General features: G+C 39.4%; 1 protein-coding gene and 1 non-coding gene across 2 annotated transcripts; both read right to left on the bottom strand.

The window, feature by feature from the left end:
* Nucleotides 1–7,618: 7,618 nt before the first annotated feature.
* Nucleotides 7,619–7,725, bottom strand: LOC113000073 (small nucleolar RNA R71). Its single transcript, XR_003265345.1, has one exon. It is a non-coding gene; the product is annotated as a small nucleolar RNA R71 (small nucleolar RNA).
* A 7,801-nt stretch (nt 7,726–15,526) lies between these two features.
* On the bottom strand, nt 15,527–18,571 carry LOC121173877 (uncharacterized). Its single transcript, XM_041011410.1, has 2 exons — nt 17,143–18,571; nt 15,527–17,067 (listed from the first exon to the last, which is right to left on the bottom strand). Exons 1-2 carry the CDS (start codon nt 18,569–18,571, stop codon nt 15,527–15,529), a joined length of 2,970 nt encoding a protein of 989 aa, XP_040867344.1.
* Between the last annotated feature and the right edge of the window lie 4,289 nt (nt 18,572–22,860).

Genomic DNA, 22,860 nt, shown 5'->3' on the forward strand with positions numbered 1-22,860 from the left:
GAATGAGGAATGTAGAGGGTCGTGTGAAGCAACGGTCGAATTTGTTTTGGCCCAGTAGTGAACGCGCTATTAACGTTTGAGCACGTTCAGATAAAAGTAATTGCTATAAATCCTCTAGCAGACAAATGCCCAGCTTGCCCCTCAGTTTTTCAAACTGATTTGCATCCAATGCCTTTGTGAAAATATCTGCTATTTGTTCCTCAGTGTCAACATGCTTCAGTGTGATAACTTTATCATCAACAAGATCTCTAATATAGTGATGTCTAATGTCAATGTGCTTGGTTCTGCTGTGTTGAACAGGATTTTTAAAAATATTAATAGCACTCAAGTTGTCACAGTACAATGTCATGACATCTTGTTTGACATTGTACTCCTTTAGCATCTGCTTCATCCAAACTAGTTGTGAACAGCTGCTTCCTGCTGCAATATACTCTGCTTCTGCAGTAGATAGGGACACACAGTTCTGCTTCTTGCTGAACCATGAAATAAGATTGTTGCCCAAATAGAAGCATCCACCAGAAGTGCTTTTTCTGTCATCTGCACTTCCAGCCCAATCAGCATCACAATACCCAACCAGCATTGAATCTGAACAATGACAATACATAATCCCATAGTCACAGGTGCCATTTACATATTTCAGAATTCTCTTTACTTGATTCAAGTGACTTATCTTAGGGTTGGCTTGATATCTTGCACAAACACCTACTGCAAAGGTGATGTCAGGTCTGCTTGCTGTTAAATATAGTAAGCTCCCAATCATGCTTCTGTACAGACTTTGATCAACACTGGTGCCAGCTTCATCTTTTGACAGCTTCAAGTGAGTAGGTGCAGGTGTTCTTTTATGGCTGGCATTTTCCATCCCAAACTTCTTGACAATGTTCTTTGCATACTTGCTTTGTGAGAGGAATATGGAGTCTTCCATCTGCTTCACTTGGAGTCCCAGAAAATAAGTCAGCTCTCCAACAAGACTCATCTCAAATTCAGATTGCATCTGTTGGACAAAATGTCGAAGCATCTCATTCGACATCCCTCCAAACACAATGTCATCAACATATATCTGTGCTATCATCAAGTTTTCAGCATCTTGTTTGACAAAGAGAGTCTTGTCAATTCCTCCCTTCCTATACCCTTGCTGAGTAAGGAACTCTGTTAGCCTTTCATACCAAGCTCTTGGAGCTTGCTTCAATCCATAGAGAGCCTTCTTGAGCCTGTATACATGATCTGGATGAGTTGGATCTACAAATCCCTTTGGCTGCTCCACATAGGCTTCTTCATTCAGGTATCCATTCAGAAACGCGCTCTTCACATCCATCTGGTACAGCTTGAATTTGAGGATGCAAGCTACACCAAGTAACAATCTGATGGACTCAAGTCTAGCAACAGGGGCGAAAGTTTCATCAAAGTCTACACCTTCAATCTGAGTGTAGCCTTGAGCAACAAGTCTGGCCTTGTTTCTGGTTATAACACCTTCTTCATTGGTTTTGTTCTTGAAGATCCACTTGGTGCCAATCACATTAGTTCCCTCGGGTCTAGGAACTAGCTCCCAAACTTCATTCCTTTTGAATTGCTCCAATTCTTCTTGCATAGCATTGATCCAGAACTCATCAGTCAGTGCCTCTTTCACATTCTTGGGCTCAATTTTGGAGACAAAACATGAATTGGAGACAATCTCAATCTCCCTTGATCTTGTAGTGACTCCTCTGTTTGGATCTCCTATAATCAGCTCCTTGGGGTGCATCTTCTGGATTCTAATGGAGGGTCTCTTGTCAGGTTGGTTGATGTTTGGTTCATCTGTAGCAGAATCAGAGTTTTCTGCATTTTCTGCACTTTTAGCTGTATCTGCTACATTGTCTCCCGATGTTCTGACATCTTCTTCGACATCCTTCTTTCTTGCTGGAGTTAGATCATCAACAACCACATTGATGGATTCCATCACAGTTCTGGTTCTGGAATTGAATACTCTATATGCTCTGCTGTTTGTAGAGTATCCCAAGAATATCCCTGCATCACTCTTGGGATCCATCTTTCTCCTTTGCTCTCTATCTGCCAAAATGTAACATGGACTTCCAAAGATGTGGAAGTGCTTGACAGTTGGCTTCCTCCCTTTCCAGATTTCATACAGTGTGGTTGGAGTCCCTCTTCTAAGTGTGACTCTGTTGTGGATGTAGCATGCTGTGTTCATGGCTTCAGCCCAGAGATTATAGGGAAGTTCTTTGGCATGAAGCATGACCCTAGCAGCTTCTTGCAAAGTCCTGTTTTTCCTTTCAACTATGCCATTTTGTTGTGGTGTAATGGCTGCAGAGAACTCATGAGTGATGCCTTCGGATGTGCAGAATTCAGTAAACTTGCTGTTTTCAAATTCTCTGCCATGGTCACTCCTGATTCTCTTGATGACACAGTCTTTTTCTCTTTGAAGTCTTAGACTCAACTCCTTGAATACTTCAAAGGTGTCTGATTTCTCTCTGATAAAGTTGACCCAGGTAAATCTGGAGAAATCATCCACAACAACATAGGCATACCTTTTTCCTCCAAGGCTTTCAACTTGCATAGGCCCCATCAAGTCCATGTGAAGTAGTTCCAGCACCCTGGAAGTGGTCTGATGTTGAAGCTTCTGGTGGGACATCTTGACTTGCTTTCCAATCTGACATTCACCACAGATTCTGCCTTCTTCTATTTTCAGATTGGGAATGCCTCTAACAGCACCTTTGTCAATGATTTTCTTCATGCCTCTTAAGTGCAGATGTCCAAATCTTTGATGCCATATTTTGACTTCATCTTCTTTGGAGAATAGACATGTGGAGGAGTAACTGGTTTCTTGAGGTGTCCATAGGTAACAGTTGTCCTTTGATCTGCTGCCCTTCATTAGGACTTCACTCTTCTCATTTGTCACCAAGCATTCTGACTTTGTGAAGTTTACATTGAATCCTTCATCACACAACTGACTGATGCTGATCAAGTTTGCAGTCAGTCCCTTCACCAGCAGTACTTTGTTTAGACTAGGAAGTCCATCATGGACTAGCTTTCCCATTCCAGTGATCTTTCCTTTAGAGCCATCTCCAAATGTCACATAGCTAGTGGAGCAAGGTTCAATGTTCACCAGGAATTCTTTAACTCCTGTCATGTGTCTGGAACAGCCGCTATCTAGGTACCAATCTTCCTTAGCTGATGCTCTAAGTGAAGTATGAACAACAAGACTAACAGTCTTGTGTTTTGGAACCCACATCATCTTCCTTCCGCTGCTGCTACTTTGAGTTCCATGATGTGGATGGCCATGTAAATGATAGCAAAAGGGTTTTATGTGACCATACTTGCCACAGTAGTGACACCTCCACTTCTTTCTTTTGCTCCTTTTCTGCTGCGTTCCATGATGTTGAGACCGATGTTGTGACATCGTGGCTCCAGTGCTGTTTTTGGCAGGAACAAATTCTGTCATGGTTGTTCTGCCAGCAGATTTATGATTAAATCCAAGTCCTCTCTGGTTTCCAACATTCTTCCCAAGCTGTAGCACCTCATCAAGCAAATCTGAGCCTTTATTCAGCATTTTTATTGATTTTGTCATGTTTTCCAGTTTAGAGTTCAGAAAACCAATTTCTCCTTTAAGTTCAGAGATTTCCTCTTCATGTGCCTCCTTCTCAGCCTCCAGATTTGCAATGACCTTCTTTAGTTGTGCTTCTTGCTGAAGAATCTTCTCACTTTTGATGCATAGTTCTCTATAGGATATAGCAAGCTCATCAAAAGTGATTTCACTATCTGTATCACTTGAATCTTCAGCAGATTCAAATCTCCCAGTGAGTGCATTCACATCTCTGTCAGAATCACTTTCTTGTTCACTCTCTGTATCATCAGACCGACATACAGAAAGTCCTTTCCTCTGCTTCTTGAGATGAGTGGGACATTCAGCTTTGATGTGTCCATAGCCTTCACACCCATGGCATTGAATTCCTTTGCTGTGACTGGGCTTTTCATCTGACCTTTTCTGGTATTCACTACCTTTCCTGATGTCGAAAGGGATGTTCCGGACATGTGGTTTCTGCCTCCTGTCCATTCTGTTCAGCACTTTGTTGAACTGTTTTCCAAGGAGCACAACTGCGTTAGTCAGACCTTCATCAGTATCCAGGTCATACTCATCTTCTTCTCCTTCATCATTGGACACGAACGCCAGATTCTTGCTCTTCTTTTCAGTCCTATCTGAGAGTCCTAGCTCAAAGGTTTGAAGGGAACCAATGAGTTCATCTACTCTCATGTTGCAAATGTCTTGGGCCTCCTCTATTGCAGTGACTTTCATGTCAAATCTCTTAGGCAAGGATCTGAGGATCTTTCTCACCAGCTTTTCATCTGTCATCCTTTCTCCCAAGGCAGTGCAAGCATTGGCAATTTCAAGAATGTTCATGTGGAAGTCATGAATACATTCTTCCTCCTTCATCTTCAGATTTTCGAATTTTGTAGCCAATAGTTGCAATCTGGACATCTTTACTTTGGAGGTTCCTTCATGAGTGGTTTTCAGGATCTCCCATGCATCCTTGGCCACTGTGCATGTGTTGATCAGTCTGAAGATATTCTTGTCAACTCCATTGAATAGAGCATTCAAGGCTTTGGAGTTTCCAAGTGCCAATTCGTCTTCTTCTTTTGTCCAGTCTTCTTCTGGCTTCAATTCATTAGTGGGCTTTCCTTCTGTGTCCAGCATCTTGGGATGTTCCCAGCCTTTGATGACAGCTTTCCAGGTTCTGCTATCCAGTGATTTAAGGAAGGCCACCATCCTTGCTTTCCAGTATTCATAGTTGGTTCCATCCAGAATTGGTGGTCTTTTCACTGGTCCTCCTTCTTTCTCCATGTTCATCAGAATTTATCTCCCTAGATCTCACTCAGTGATTTAGAGTGCCCGCTCTGATACCAATTGAAATTCTGATACCAATGACAGATGTCGTACCGGATGTCACGACATCACGCTTCAGCACATGCAGATTATATATGACCGTATGAACAGATTAAACAAGTAAATAACACAAGAGAATTGTTAACCCAGTTCGGTGCAACGTCACCTACATCTGGGGGCTACCAAGCCAGGGAGGAAATCCACTAAAATAGTGTTAGTTCGAAGATCTAACAGCCACTGTTTACAACCTTCTCACCTAACCACTACCCGTGCAACCTCTACCTAAGAGCCACTCTTAGATATGAGAACCCCTCTCACTCCCTCTCAATCACTCTCCCGTGTTTACAAATAAATCAAAGACACACCAGAGATTGCTCACTGAACAATAGAGATCAACTCTACACACTCAGGTCCAACACTTGATGTTAGAGTAACATCAAGGTGGCTCACAAAACACTCAAGTCCCAAAACTCACAAAATAACTCTTCAATCTCGGACTTGGTAGAAAACTCGTGCAGCCTTCATGTTTATATAGCAGTGTGCGTATCTGGGCTGCAACAACTTGCGCTGGATAAGATCTATCATTCTCCTGAAAGATCTGCACTTAAAGATCTAAAAGATAAAGTTTGATCTTTTAGTTTTTATCTTTAATCTTTAATCCCTGAACGAACTATTCAAGTTTGTAATTCGAACTTTAATTATCTTTTAATTCGTTCCTAAAGATAGATCGCCAAATCTGTTGCTAACTGCACATTAATCTGTTAAAGATATAACAGATTTATGTGTCCAGTATTTTCGGGCAGGATGTCCTGGACATCGTATCCGACATCGTGGATCCTGCAGCTTCAATTCTTCATTTGACATTTTATCTTGCCTTGTGCATTGTGCAGTCCAATCTGATTCCTTGACATAACATTGGACATCATGTGCAGCAACTCCAGCTTTCCTTCATTGTCTAAGTGCTTATGTTTTAACAAAATTTTAGCCAATCTTTTAAAGCTCAGTAAAGCTAAGCACTAACACATTCGATTAAAGGCTGCCGTCCCTTGGGACGGGCGTGTGGGGTGCTAATACCTTCCTCGTGCGTAAATACAACTCCCGACCCTTTCACTAAAAAGTTCGTAGATCGCGTCTTTTCCGGTTTTTCTGACGTTTTCCTCAAATAAACGTTGGTGGCGACTCTGCGCGTATTCCTTTCGTGGAACACGCATCCCGCGAGTCACGCGTCGCCCTCCTGCCGAAGGGTAGGTTGCGACACTAGTTACTGCATTTTCATGTTTATTTGATTCGGGTACGGCCTCGATCAAATTTGGCGCCGTTGCCGGGGAGCAGTGTCCAAAGGTTCATAATAGCTAGCTAGTGCTGTGTGTTTAATCCTTTCGTGTTTTATGTTTAATTGTTAGTATTGTCTTAGTATGTGTGTTAATGTTGTTTAGTGTCCTGGTATTTTGTTTAATGTGTGTTCTGTTTCAGTTTTCTCATTAAGTGTTTCCCCTATTTCAGTCTTGGGTGTTTTGCTGTGAAGAGTGTGCTTGCGGCAAAAACAGAGTAGTAGTAGAAATCAATTAGAGACGGATTTTAGCGACCACCCATGCTGAATTATTTGAGATTTTTTGTTTTAGTAGCTAGGGTTGTTATTTTTGGCTGAATTTTTTTGTGGTAACTTCTTTTAGTCCATATTTTGTGGGAAAAATAGCTAAAGCCTTTAGTTGGTCAGATTTGAAAGTTCCAAAAAACTAGCAAATTTTGTGTTTGTCAAAACTTCAAACGGCCATAACTTTTGCTCCGGTTATCAGAATCGCAATTATTATATATGCATTTGGGGTAGAAAAAAATTTCCTACACCGTGGTAGCTGGCCTATGGCCGGCTGAGGTCTCCATCGTCCAAAAAAAGCGATTCTGTCAAAAGTTTTTTATTTTTCAAGTTTTATTCACTTATTTTTCTTAACTTACCATTTTTAGCTTTCATAGTTAGACTTTGAATTTTTGTCTGAAATTTTTTGTTCTATCTTCTCATCATTTTATAAGGTTGCTCACAAAATTTCAAGTCATTTGGATATCATTTGAGGGTAGCTGTAGTTCAAACCTACACCTTTATTTACATGATAAGGCAACTAGTTGTGTGCATGCTGAATGTAGTGTATGACTAGAGGCAATCCATCTGACTTACAACCCTTTGATCCTGAGATAGATAGGACATTTCATAGATTAGTTAGGCATCATTTTATACCTTTTGATCATTCTGAGCATTCCATTACTGGTGAAGCTGTGCATTCTGTTATTGGTGGTTTTGAACATCCTGATCTTGAGCATTATAATTTTGAGCATTCTGATTCTGAGCATTCTGATTTTGCACATTCTGAGAACATGGCACAACCTCCACCCCGTGAGAGGACTCTAAGGGAAATGGTTGCACCTGATTTCACCTACGAAAGCTTGTGCATCCAATACCCTGATGAGGATGTCCCATATGTTCTTAAAACTGGACTGATTCATTTGCTTCCAAAGTTTCATGGCCTTGCAGGTGAAGACCCACACAAACATTTGAAAGAATTTCACATTGTCTGCTCCACCATGAAACCCCCAGATGTCCAAGAGGATCACATATTTCTGAAGGCTTTTCCTCATTCATTAGAGGGAGTGGCAAAGGACTGGCTGTATTACCTTGCTCCAAGGTCCATCACGAGCTGGGATGACCTTAAGAGAGTATTCTTAGAGAAATTTTTCCCTGCTTCCAGGACCACAGCCATCAGGAAGGATATCTCAGGTATTAGACAACTCAGTGGAGAGAGCCTGTATGAGTACTGGGAGAGATTTAAGAAACTATGTGCCAGTTGCCCCCACCATCAGATTTCAGAACAGCTTCTTCTCCAATATTTTTATGAAGGACTCAGTAATATGGAGAGAAGTATGATAGATGCTGCCAGTGGTGGAGCCCTTGGAGACATGACTCCTGCTGAAGCCAGAAATTTAATTGAGAAGATGGCCTCCAACTCCCAGCAGTTTAGCGCCAGAAATGATGCCATAGTCATTAGAGGAGTGCATGAGGTAGCTACAAACCCATCTGCATCATCTGAAACTAAGAAGCTTGAAGGCAAACTGGATGCATTGGTTAACTTGGTAACCCAGCTGGCCTTGAATCAGAAATCTGTACCTGTCGCAAGGGTTTGTGGTTTGTGCTCCTCTGCTGACCACCATACAGACCTTTGCCCTTCCATGCAGCAACCTGGAGCAATTGAGCAGCCTGAAGCTTATGCTGCAAATATTTACAATAGACCTCCTCAACCTCAGCAGCAAAATCAACCACAGTAGAGCAATTATGACCTCTCCAGCAACAGATACAACCCTGGATGGAGGAATCACCCTAACCTCAGATGGTCCAGCCCTCAGCAACAACAACAGCAGCCTGCTCCTTCCTTCCAAAATGCTGCTGGCCCAAGCAGACCATACATTCCTCCACCAATCCAACAACAGCAACAACCCCAGAAACAACCAACAGTTGAGGCCCCTCCACAACCTTCCCTCGAAGAACTTGTGAGGCAAATGACTATGCAGAACATGCAGTTTCAGCAAGAGACCAGAGCCTCCATTCAGAGCTTAACCAATCAGATGGGACAATTGGCTACCCAATTGAATCAACAACAGTCCTAGAATTCTAACAAGCTGCCTTCTCAAGCTGTCCAAAATCCCAAAAATGTCAGTGCCATTTCATTGAGGTCGGGAAAGCAATGTCAAGGACCTCAACCCGTAGCACCTTCCTCATCTGCAAATGAACCTGCCAAACTTCACTCTATTCCAGAAAAAGGTGATGACAAAAATTTACCTAACAATTTCTGTGCAGGTGAATCTTCTTCCACAGGTAATTCTGATTTGCAGAAGCAGCACATTCCCCTTCTTCCATTCCCTCCAAGAGCAGTTTCCAACAAAAAAATGGAAGAGGCAGAGAAAGAGATCTTGGAAACGTTTAGAAAGGTAGAGGTAAACATACCTCTGTTGGATGCAATAAAGCAAATTCCAAGATATGCCAAATTCTTGAAGGAGCTGTGCACTAATAAGCGGAAGCTTAAAGGAAGTGAATGGATTAGCATGGGCAGAAATGTCTCCGCATTGATTGGTAAATCTGTTCCTCAAATTCCTGAAAAATGCAAAGATCCAGGTACATTCAGCATACCTTGTATCATAGGGAATAGTAAGTTTGACAATGCCATGCTAGATTTAGGAGCTTCTGTTAGTGTTATGCCTCTGTCTATTTTTAATTCTCTATCTCTAGGCCCCTTGCAGTCAACTGATGTGGTAATTCATTTAGCTAATAGAAGTGTTGCCTACCCTGTTGGTTTCATAGAAGATGTCTTAGTTAGAGTTGGTGAACTGATTTTCCATGTTGATTTTTATATTTTGAATATGGAAGATGGATTTTCTCAAGGATCAGTTCCCATCATTCTAGGCAGACCCTTTATGAAAACTGCTAGAACTAAGATAGATGTTTATGCAGGCACACTGTCCATGGAGTTTGGTGATATAACTGTTCATTTTAATATTCTGGATGCTATGAAATACCCATCTGAAGATCTTTCTGTATTTCGTGCTGAAATAATTGACCATGTTGTTGATGAATACATGACTGATCTTTATTCTAATCTGCATGCCTCTCACTCTTCATGCATTGAGTCTGAAATTGTACTTGATCATATGTCTGAATTTGATGCTGAGAGTGAATCTGAGAGTGATATTGATTGCATGCCTGGTGGTGGTGTTTTACCTCTTGAGATTGATTTTATAGAGTCAGATAGGACTAACCATGTTTCAGGAAGTACACATACCTCTGACTTTCTTTATGAGGTAAAGGCTGAGAAACCATCCCCTTCCACCACTGTCCAGCCGACCACACCAGAATTGAAGCCTCTGCCATCAAATTTAAAATACGCTTACTTGGATGATAGCAAGAGTTTTCCAGTGATTATATCTGCCTCCCTTGCTGATGAGCAAGAGGAGAAGTTGTTGTCAGTTCTCAAGAAGCATAAGAAGGCTATAGGCTGGACGCTGGCGGACATTCTTGGTATTAGCCCATCCACATGTATGCATCGAATAAATTTAGAGGATGGAGCTAAACCAGTAAGACAACCACAGAGAAAACTCAACCCGGTGATTCTTGATGTAGTGAAGAAGGAGATAACCAAGCTTTTGCAAGCTGGAATCATTTATTCTATCTCCGATAGCCAATGGGTGAGTCCCGTCCAGGTAGTCCCGAAGAAGACTGGCCTCACAGTGATCAGAAATGAGAAGGAGGAGTTGATTCCTACTCGGGTGCAGAACAGTTGGAGAGTCTACATTGACTATAGGAGGCTGAACCAGGTTACCAAAAAGGACCATTTTCCCCTGCCATTCATTGACTAGATGCTTGAACGCCTGGCAGGTAAATCCCACTACTGTTTCCTTGATGGTTTTTCTGGTTATATGCAAATTACTATTGCTCCTGAGGATCAGGAAAAGACCACATTCACCTGCCCCTTCGGCACTTTTGCTTATAGGAGGATGCCTTTCGGCCTGTGCAATGCCCCTAGTACCTTCCAGCGGTGCATGATTAGTATTTTCAGTGATTTTTTAGAAAATTGCATAGAGGTGTTTATGGATGATTTCACTATATATGGATCCTCTTTTGATGGTTGTTTGAATAGTTTGGAAAAAGTTTTGAATAGATGCATTGAAACTAACCTTGTTCTAAATTTTGAAAAATGTCATTTTATGGTTGAGCAAGGTATAGTTTTAGGCCACATTATTTCCAATAAGGGTATTGAAGTAGATCCTGCAAAAATTTCTGTTATTTCACAATTGCCTTACCCCTCTTGTGTGCGAGAGGTGCGATCTTTTCTTGGTCATGCAGGATTCTACAGGCGCTTTATAAGGGATTTTAGCAAAGTAGCCCTTCCATTGTCCAACTTGTTGCAAAAGGAGGTGGAGTTTGACTTTAATGACAGATGCAAAGAGGCTTTTGATTGCCTCAAAAGAGCGCTGACTACCACCCCCATCATCCAGGCACCCGACTGGACAGCCCCTTTTGAGCTTATGTGTGATGCATCAAATTATGCATTGGGGGCTGTCCTTGCTCAGAAAATTGATAAATTGCCCAGGGTGATATATTATGCTTCTAGGACTTTAGATGCTGCCCAAGCAAATTATACTACTATTGAGAAAGAGCTTCTAGCCATAGTTTTTGCTCTTGAAAAATTTCGATCTTATTTGCTTGGTACTCGCATTATTGTTTATACTGACCATGCAGCTCTAAAGTACTTGTTGAAGAAGGCTGATTCTAAGCCTAGGTTGATCCGATGGATGCTCTGGCTCCAAGAGTTTGACTTGGAGATTCGTGATAGGAGCGGAGCACAAAATCTAGTTGCTGATCATTTAAGTCGGATCGAACGTGTATCTGATGCAGATTCACCTATTCGGGATGATTTCCCGGATGATCATTTGTATATACTGTATAGTATTTCTGACTCTCTTTCTACTCCCTGGTTTGCTAATATGGTCAATTATTTAGTTGCTTCTGTTTTTCCTCCCTTAGCATCTAAAGCCCAAAAAGATAAAATTAAAAGTGATGCTAAGCATTTTATTTGGGATGACCCCTACTTGTGGAAATTGTGCAGTGATTAGGTCATTAGACGGTGCATTCCAGATCATGAGACTGACTCAGTCCTGCAGTTCTGTCATTCTTCCGCACCTGGAGGTCATCTGGGTGTTCAAAGGACAGCTCGCAAAGTGCTTGATTGTGGTTTTTATTGGCCCACCATCTTTAAAGATGCGTGGAAGATCTGCAGCACTTGTGAGCAGTGTCAGAGAGCAGGAAATACACTTACATGGCGACAACATATGCCTCAGCAACCTATGCTATTCTGTGAGGTGTTTGATGTCTGGGGTATAGATTTCATGGGTCCTTTTCCTATCTCTTTTGGTTATGTTTACATTCTCCTTACAGTTGACTATGTTTCAAAATGGGTGGAAGCCAAGCCCACTAGAACTAATGATGCTAAAGTTGTCGCAGACTTTGTCAGGTCTAATATGTTTTGCAGGTTTGGAGTACCTAAAGCAATTGTTAGTGATCAAGGAACCCATTTTTGCAACAGGACAATGCATGCCCTGCTTAAAAAGTACGGGGTGGTACACAGGGTATCCACACCATACCACCCCCAGACTAATGGACAGGCAGAAATTTCTAACAGGGAAATCAAGAGAATTCTAGAGAAGATTGTGCAGCCAAGCAGGAAAGATTGGAGTACCAGGCTTGATGATGCTCTCTGGGCACATCGGACTGCCTACAAAGCACCCATAGGAATGTCTCCTTATCGGGTTGTCTTTGGAAAGGCATGTCATCTTCCAGTGGAAATTGAGCACAAAGCATACTGGGCAGTGAAGACTTGCAACTTCTCTATGGATCAAGCTGGAGAGGAAAGGAAGTTGCAACTGAGTGAGTTAGATGAAATCCGCCTAGAAGCCTACGAGAATGCCAAGTTCTACAAAGAAAAGACCAAGAAGTTCCATGATAGTATGATAGTTAAAAAAGACTTCGTGGTTCGGCAAAAAGTGTTATTGTATAATTCTAGGCTTGGACTCATGAGTGGTAAGTTGAGGTCTAAGTGGATTGGTCCTTTTGTTGTTACTAATGTTTTTCCTTATGGTACAGTTGAGATCAAAAGCGACTCCACAAACAAGAGCTTCAAGGTCAACGGACATCGACTTAAGCCATTCCTCACGAACCCTTCTTTAGTGGACGTAGTGGTGGAAGAGACTTCCTTACTCCACCCTACTCTTCCTCCACCATGACTTAGGGAGTTTTTCTTTTCCTATCTCCTTCTTTGCTTTTATTACACTTGTCCGATTCTCTTTGATGATTTAATTGTTTTTAATCTTTTAATTGTGCTACATTGAGGACAATGTGTTGTTTAAGTATGGGGGGGGGGGGAGTGTTCTTTGGTTTTGCTAGTTTTGTTGGTTTTGTTAATTTGTTAGTTGTGTTAATTTGTTAATGTTGTTAGTTTCGTCGGATTTTCAGTTTAATATTTTGGGTCAATTTTGTGTGCACGTACGAATTTGCATGTTTTTCTTTGAATTATAGGATATGTTCAAGAAATGGGTAATTGTTTTGAAAATAAAAGTTCTTGACATTTTGTGACTTGAAATCCTTGATTCTTCTCTACATGTCATGATAGTTTTGAAAGCTCAATTTGAAAGTGATGAGTTTAGCTTTGTGAGAATTTGAGCCATCCATCATCATAATCATTTGGTGTGTTTTTCCCCATTGATTGCTTGCACAATAGCCTTGGCTTGATTCTTGTTGATGCGTCCTAATTCACATGCATATTTGGAAATGATTGAGGCAATTTTGTTCTTATAAGCTTCTAGCCAAATGGACTTACCTTGAATTAATTCCTTTGATAGCCCTTTTGAGCCTTGTTTCCCTTTCCTTGTTTTGAAGCTCACTACAAGCCTTAAGTGAAAAACCATGATATCACCATATCCTTAAGGAATTTTGGAGCTTTGGAATTGTTTTGGGAATAAGTGTGGGGGGTTTTGTTTCATTGGACAACTTGTTTTATTGGCTATGCTTCATGATGTATTTTGGGCCATACTTGATGTACATTGTATATTGGTTAAATGTTGGACATGCTGAATGAAATGTTGTTTCTCAAAGGCTATAGAATAAAAAAAAAAGAATAAAAAAAAATTCAAAAAAAGAAAAGGAAAAGCAATAAAGTTGAGTGAATAAGATCTTAAATGGCACAAACTCTTCATGTTTAATTTTTATCTTTACTTCTTTTTATTTTCTTATTTTTTTCTTAATATGCACTTATTCCCCTTTGCTCCTCTATTCCTTTGGGATTTAGCTACTTATTCCATATTTCTCCATACCTTGTCCTTGGCCCCATTACAACCTTAAAAGACCTTTTGATCCTCATGTGCTTGTGTTTGTGGGTTGATTGTCAATTTTAGAATCTTGCCAAGTCTATGTGGTGTTTGCTTTCATGGGTGCTTTGAGGGTAAATAGTAGCCTAGACACTTGAGAGATAGAGTGTATATCTTGTGAGGCTTTATCACTTTTCATTCTTGAGCTGATTAACTATTTTGCCATGATTGGGTTGCTTGGATGATTTTCATGAATGTCTTGACTTTTTGGATCTCCTTATGTTAGATGTTACCAATTCCTTTCATTCCTTGATGTTGATTGAGAAATATATGAATGTGTTTGTTTGTCTCTCTTTGATATCCTTGGATTTTGTTCTTTGTTTCATTTTGCCCAGGAGTGCAAAAGGCTAAGTATGGGGGGTTTTGATGTGCCATCATTTTCTTCTATTTTCTAAACCCTTTTTGCACCATTTTAATTATTGATTGGTCTTAATTGTCAATTAATTAGGCAGTTTTATTATTTGGGCTAATTTAGCTAATTTGATGTTTTTAATCTAATTTCAGGAATTAATGAAACATTGGGCTTAATCCGGATTTTAGTTGTGGACTTGAAGAGGGCAAATAAAGCAGCGCTTACCTTAGTTAATTTCTAATTAGGAAATTTCGCAATTTTATTTTATGTTGTTCAGTGTTTATTTCGTTTTGGGCCAGAGTATTGTAATAGGGCCCAGTGACTTTGAGTGACTCTTTTTAAATAGCTTCCTTGGGATTCGTGCAAGGCATTCTATTCTGCTATTTTCATTATTCAGAGCTTTGGTTTTAGGTTTTCACGTTTTTCTGTTCCCTTGTTAAAATTTTCGTTCTTAATGCAAATTTCCGTTTTCTGCTTCTAATTACGAGTTCATTCGTGCTTCTTCTTCTACTTTCATTTACGTTTCTGTTCATTTACGTTTTTGTTTCATGTTTCATTTGCGTTTTCTGTTTGAATCCATGGAAGGCTAGATTTTCTGGTGTTGTTTCCTTTTGATGACGAAGCCCAACTCTCTTTGAGGTTTCGCTTGTAATGTGGGTTCCTGGCAGTTTTCCCTTCACCAGTTATCCCAATTTCGTGAATATTAATCAGTGCACGCTTCGTGTTCGATTAATTGCCTCTAAGCCTAACTTGCGTTCATGCTTAATGGACGAAGAGCTAACTGGTGTATGTGGTGCCTAATCACGTATTGAAAACCCTAAGTTGATTTTCGCTTAGTAAATTGAAACAGGTTGGATTAAGTGGTTGACTTTTAGGGACGAATTTTCCATAACCCAGGATAAGAGAATGGCTTCTGAATCAGAGGAAACAACCCGTTTTTAATATTAGTATTTTTGTATTCCAGTTTACTTGTTCTGCTCTTTAATTACCCAACAACCAAACCCCCCCCCAATCGTTACTGTTACTGCAAGTATATTATGAACATTTGGTCTGTCACTGCTCGTTGGGAAACGACCTAGGATCACTTCCTAGTTACTGCATTTTCATGTTTATTTGATTCGGGTACGGCCTCGATCAGTCTTCTTAGGTTGTGGCTCCGAATTACCATCTGACTGCGGAGGGGACCTTGGCGGTGTCACCATGATGCTGTCCAAATGAAACAAATTTAGATTAATTTGGTAGGATTAAAAATAGCATGTACGCAACACAAAATAAATATGAACATTACATATAACTCAATAACAAATAAAATAATATTGTAACATTACATTGATACAAGGCGGTTAAGGAGCAATGTTCTCCCATAAACCTTCAGCATGATCATGACGAATCGCATGTACGTCATCCACCTCTGCTTGTTCACATATTGAAAGCATTTTTGTGCAAAAATGAGGAGTCTCACAAATGTCAAGGGATGCATCATGAATTTGTTCCCTAACACCAATTGGCATTCCTTGTAGAACCACTGATAATCTACGATTATTTGGATCTTGGATGTAAAACACTTGTCTAGCTTGTTCTGCCATAATGAATGGTTCCTCCTTGTAACCTACCTTGTTAAGGTCTACTAAAGTGAATCCCATTCCATCTCTATGAACATCGGTATTTCCATTAACCCATTTACATTTAAATACTGGCACTCTAAATTGATTATAATCAAGCTCCCAGATTTCTTCAATAACTCCGAAATAAGGCATTGAGGCTTCAATTGGGTTGTTATCAGATGCTCTAGAAAAGTGCTCAGAATGAGCCTCCACAATCACCCCACTATTCTGCACACTACTTTTATCATCTTGTGACTTTGTATAGAACGAATAATTGTTTATGTCATACCCCTGCCAAGTAGGGACATTTAGATTCGGACCAATAGCCAACAATCTTAATGTTTTGGAAGCATTGTCATCACTCATAATTGTTTCTTTAAACCAGTTCATGAAAGTTCTATTATGCTCTTGCAACAATTTCATCATGTTCAATTTTGGGTTAATAGATGTCAGATATTGTTTGTGAGTTTGTATGTATGGAACGACCTCCTGTGTGTTATTCAAGATATACAAATGCGCTTGTGACACATCTTGTCGACTCATGGTAACAACATTGAAGCCTCGTGTCCCTTGACCTCCTCGTGTCCGGTCATGACGAATTTTCGGTACCCCCACAGCTTCAATTGTTTCCATGTACTGTGAACAAAACTCAATAGCTTCTTCAGCAACATACCTTTCTACAATGGAAGCTTCTGGTCGGTATTGATTTTTGGTATATCCGTTCAACACTTTCATGTAGCGTTTAATTGGATACATCCACCGCAAAAAAACCGGACCACACAAACGAATTTCCCTCACAAGATGAACAATTAGGTGAACCATGATGTCAAAAAATGATGGTGGGAAATACATCTCTAACTGACAAATGACAATGGCAGCCTCATTCTCCAAGTCATCCAATTGATGAGGATTAATGACTTTACTACAAATGGCATTAAAAAGAAAGCACAAATGGGTTATGGCAACTCTAACTTTCTCAGGCAAGATGCCGCGAATCGCAACAGGCAATAATTGTTGCATTAAGACATGGCAATCATGAGACTTCAAGCCAACCAACTTAAGATCATTGAGGGCGACAAAGCTCTTGATATTTGAAGAGTATCCTTGTGGAACTTTGACATTCCGCAGACATTGACAAAAACTTTTCTTCTCTGCAGTTGACAGTGTGTGGCATGCTGGGGGTAAATATGTTCGCCGACCTTGTGATATGGGATGCAACTGCTCTCGTATTCCCATGTCAACCAAGTCTTGACGACATTTCAAACCATCCTTTGTCTTCCCTTTAATGTTAAGAAGAGTACCAATTAAACTATCACACACATTTTTCTCCACATGCATAACATCTAGACAGTGACGCACATATAGATCAAACCAGTATGGAAGATCAAAGAATATTGAGCGTTTCTTCCACATGTTGTTGGGAGATGATGTCTTCTTCTGGGACTTGCCAAACACGGTTACAATTTCCTTTACGCGATCATGAACTTGGTTTCCAGTTAATGCTTCCAGGGGGCCTTCATTCTCCAGACTTCCATTAAAAGCTTTTTTCAATCGTCGATAAGGGTGAAAAGATTTTAGAAATCTTCGGTGTCTGGTATATACTGTCTTCTTTCCATGCTTGAGTTGGATGAAGCTTGTGTTTTTCTCACAGATAGGACATGCATGATGCCCTTTCACGCTGTATCCACTTAAATTTCCATATGCTGGAAAATCATTAATAGTACAAAACACCATTGTGCATAACCTGAACGTCTGCTGCACATTTGCATCCCACACATCTACCCCTTCTTCCCACAATTGTTTCAAGTCTTCGATTAATGGCGTAAGATACACATCAATATCATTCCCTGGCTGCCTTGGACCCGCGATCATCATACACAGGATAATATATTTACGCAAAATGCACAACCATGGGGGAAGGTTGTAAATCATCAGTAAAACAGGCCATGAACTGTGGTTGCTGCTTAAGCTACCATAAGGATTCATTCCATCAAAAGCAAGAGCAAGCCTTAGGTTCCTTGGCTCATCCCCAAACTCTGGATACAAACGATCAATTGTCTTCCACTGCGGCGAATCGGCAGGATGTCGCAGTAATCCATCAGATTTTCGGTCATCCGAATGCCATGAAAGGTTTTTTGCATCATGTGCATTAGCAAACAATTGCTTAAACCTTGGTATTATTGGAAGATACCAGCACACCTTGGCAGGATGACAATTTTTGGTTCCTGCATCATCAGTTAATTCATCATGTTGCACTTTGTATCGTGATACCCCACACGTGGGGCATTGCTGTAGTTCTGCATACTCATTTCTATACAATATGCAATCATTAGGGCATGCATGGATCTTCTTGTACTCCATTCCCACTGGACACAAAATCTTTTTGGCCTCGTAGTGATTTTTCGGCAAAGTGTTTTGTTCAGGAAGCATGTTCTTCAATAAGACCAGCAATTCAGTGAAGCTTTTATCACTCCACCCAAATCTTACCTTCAAGTTTACCAAAGCTAACACTGCTGACAACCGCGTGAAAGATGTGCACCCCTGATACAATGGTGTGTTGGAATCATGTTCTATTGTATCATACAGAGGTGCATGCGCTTGCTCAAAAGTCTCTTGTCCAAGATCACGGATCATTTCCTCTATACGCTCTCTGCTGTCTTCGTGAACCGCCTGAGACTGAGAAACAGTTGGAATGTCGGCCGATTCCCCATGCCATATCCATTTTGTGTAATTTGGAATGATGTCGTAACATATCAGACGAGATCGGATTTCATCAACTGACATTTAACACATGGGCAAAAATAATTGCCCCTCAAACTTTCAGCATTAAGTTGCGTAAATTGTAGAAATTGTTTCACCCCGTTCTCATACTCATCACTGATGCATTTTGCTTTCATCCAACTTCGATCCATGTTTCGTCTTTGCTATTCATGACAATGAATAAGTTATCTGTGATGCATGCTAAACTCACTTTTTTGCATTGAAGGTGTGGCCCTACCCCATTCAGGAAGACATTTTTTATAGTTGAATCAAACGTACAAGTAAAATCTCTTTCGAGTGATTTGATGAAATTTCGGCAGCATTTCGCATTGGTCTTCAAGTACACAAGATGAAAGCGGTGAATGTGTGAACAATCACCGCGATCAAATATGCACCTGAAGAACAATGTCAAATGCAGTATACCGAAATTTCTTCAAATCATTCAAAAGATAATTTACCTCTACGTATGATTCAACTATAAAAATATGTCATCCCAAACTGTCCAAATGGACAATTCAAGAATCAATACATCGATTAATTCAAACTATCCGTATTAATCGATGTATCGAATCTCGAACGGGGAACTAAGGTTCACTCATAATGCAACTAACTAGTAACATGAAACAATACCGATATTTGAACAATGACACGTTACAATCATACCACTTTTTAAAAATAGAGACATACCTCGAAAGATGCTCAGTGTCAACGACAATGAGTGCGGGGATGCAGTTACAGGGAAACACTAACACAAATGTTGTAATGACGACATATAATCTGTACCATCAATGGGGGAAACTATCAGCTGGATCAATCATACTCAAATAACAATGCATCATGTTTGAGGTTTATAAAATAGTACAACCAGTAAAGAGGTTTATTTTAAGTGAAATAAGGATAATTTAAATATTTGGTCAAATGGAAACAAATTAAGTTTTGGCTAACATCTTAACTTGACCAGAACAGGGAAAAGCATACTCATGTATTCTTTAACATGTTAAGGGCAACAAGCTTCTTTCACATGATAATAATACCATTCCAAAGTTGCTATGTGCCCACTAATTTAATTACATTGAATTAGAGCTAGACTTACACACTAATATTACTTCAATCAGTACAACATCCATTAACCAAGGCCCAATTTTGTAGGTGTATAACAATGCCAATTATGTACAGAAGTCAAGTAATTAAATTCCCTGTACATAAGGGCATTCATGAGTGACATGAGGCTCGTTTGTGTTGTTATTGTCTTTGAAAATTATTATATCTTTTGTTCATTTGTTTTCCATTATTTATGATTGCTCCATTTTTGGCTGCCTAGCTGGCTAGCTTTTAGATCAAGGGAAACAGTGGGTTGATTCTAAAGGGTAGAGGCCTAGTTGACTAAAGACAAGAGAAATTAGAAAATAGCATTTTTTTTTGGGGCTAAAAATATAGGCTTGAGGAGTTGATGTTTCGCCCTATAAAGTAGGTCAATATCAAGAATCTTCCCTAGCAATGTTAAATTGGTGTTTGCATCACAAAATTGTATTCAGAAATGATATTTCCATCGTTAGGATTTAATAGAAAGGATTTTAGCAATTTCGGGAAAGAACACAAGAAGACTTATCATAAATCTGTATTGTTTCAAATATCGTGGAGTAGTAGAATGGGATGGAATGGCCTTCGAAAAGATGAATAACCTCAAAAGACTTATCATAGAAAGTGGTAGCTTTACCACAGGTCCCAAACATCTTCCAAATAGTTTAAGAGTATTAGAATGGTGGGACTATCCTTCACCATCTTTACCAATTGATTTTCATCCAAAGAAACTTGTCAAACTAGAGTTACTTGGTAGTTGCTTAATGTCTCTTGATTTGTTCATGTCAAAGAATGTATGCATACAAGTTCTCTTCACTACTTCTATATCAATAAGTTCTTTTGAATATTAATCCTTTGATTCCTATTTCTTTCTCTTTTTTGTACCTTTTTGGCAGATGTTCGTGAATATGAGAGTTTTTGAATTTTTCTGATTCTCAAAATATATCAGAGATACCTGACCTATGTGGTGTCCCAAATCAAATTGGCAGATGTTTGCAATTGTGAGAGTTTAATTGAAATTCATGAATCGGTTAGATTTCTGGATAAACTTAAAATCTTGTATGCTGATGGCTGCAGCAAGCTTACGAGTTTTCCGCCAATCAAATTGACCTCTCTTGAAGAACTTAAACTTTCATACTGTGGTAGTCTTGAGTGTTTTCCAGAAATATTAGGGAAGATGGAAAATGTAACTTCCCTTGATATTAAAAACACTCCCATCAAAGAATTGCCATCTTCAATTCAAAATCTCACTCAACTTCAAAGGATTAAACTGAAGAATGGTGGAATTATTCAGTTACCAAGTAGCATTTTTGGGATGAAAGAACTTCGTTATTTTATTGTTAAAAAATGTGAGGGGTTGCTACTATCCAAAGAGAACGAAGGGGAAGCACAAATGACCTCAATGGTCTTTAGAAATCCCATTGATTTTCTTGATCTTTCACATTCCAATATATCAGACGAATTCCTTCTAAGAGGTCTCCCTTTGTTTGCCAATGTGAAAGAATTACACCTAAGAGGGGATGATTTCACAATTCTTCCAGCATGCATTAAAGAACTTCAGTTTTTGAAAGAAATTTATTTCAAAGTTTGTGAGAATCTTAAAAAAATTAGAGGGATTCCACCTAATTTAGAAATACTCTGCGTAACAGATTGCACATCCTAGAGAGGTTTGGACCTCACACTTCTTCCTTCATGCACCAAAGAATGTCGCTTTTTAAGGAAGCTTTTTTTATCTGGATGCGATAATCTTAAAAAATTAAAGGGATTCCAGTGAACATAGAGGAATTGGATGTAGAATGCTGCATATCCTTGAAAGTTATAGATTTTACTCCTCCTCCTGCATGCACACGAGAATTTCGTATTTTGAGTACACTTAATTTTGATTATTGTTCGGATCTTGAACAAATAAAAGGGATTCCCTCCAAGTTGGAAAATTTTCTGCAATAAACTGCGAATACTTGACTTCTGAGTGTAGAAGCATGTTACTGAATAAGGTTGGTATATATTTTTCTATATATATATATATATATATATATATATATATATATATATATATATTTGACTTGATAATTTATATATTTCACGTTGACTTATACTATAAATATATATGTTGCTAAATGTATGAATGAATTATGACCTATAGGAATTGCATGAGGCCGATGGATACAAATTGTTTCGTTTGCCAGGACCAAGCATTCCAGAGTGGTTTGAGCATTGTATCAATGGATCATCAATTTCTTTCTGGTTTCGTAACAAGTTCCCTGTGATATCTCTATCTTGTGTTTTTGCTGGACTGGAGTTATATGCAGGAGTATGGTTCACACTTATCATCAATGGTAACAAATATTTATCCCCTCATATTTTCTTGGCGGATCTATCCAGTGATCTTCTGTGTATATGTGATCACATTGAGGAACTATTCTACGACCTTGTTCTTTCAGAAAATGAATGGAATCATGTGGTGTGTACTACATCATGGGTACCCCAACCAATCAAACAAATTGGGATCCATGTACTAAAACAAGGAAGCAACATGGAGGACATCCAATTTACGAATCCGCTATTGTTGAAAGAAAAGCGAGATTTTCACAATTTACCAACATGGGGGAAAAAGAAGAGACTGGTGTTTGTCTCTTCCCGGAATGACTTTTAGCTGGTTCATGTAATCCTAATACAATTTTGTGTTCACAAAATTGTTGAAAGAAAAGCGAGATTTTCACAATTTTTGGAGTAGATTTAATAGAAAGACTTTTAGCTGACGATGGCATGATCCAGGGGAGTTTTAAAATTGCAATATCAATGAGACAATGACTTCCACATTCTGTATTATATTTTTTTAATTTTTTGTTTCTAGAAAGGTGTCTTTGAAATTCTATTAAAAGTGATGGATCAATTCTTTGATAGAAATTAATCATTGGTAAAATTAGGAGATACTTTATATTCATAACACCGGTTAAAATAAAAGTTATCCTTGAACCTAAGAAGAATCTGAAATGGGGATATGAGAAACCACATAAATACAATCCTATAATTAAGGTAGAGGAAAAATTTTGGCCAAGCTATGCTTCCCCCTTTAACAACTTCAAAATTCTATAAGCAGCACACTACTGTAATTTCAGTTCACTCATGTTAGGTGACATCCCTAAATTGGGAATCTATAGCCTGGCCATGCTTAAATGCTTATAATTTTCTAGATGTTCCAGCTTAAATGTTTTGACTGTTCTCAGCATGAG

Source organism: Glycine max, chromosome 17 (genome assembly GCF_000004515.6).
Source record: "Glycine max cultivar Williams 82 chromosome 17, Glycine_max_v4.0, whole genome shotgun sequence".
In the NCBI taxonomy this organism is placed as follows: domain Eukaryota; kingdom Viridiplantae; phylum Streptophyta; class Magnoliopsida; order Fabales; family Fabaceae; genus Glycine; species Glycine max.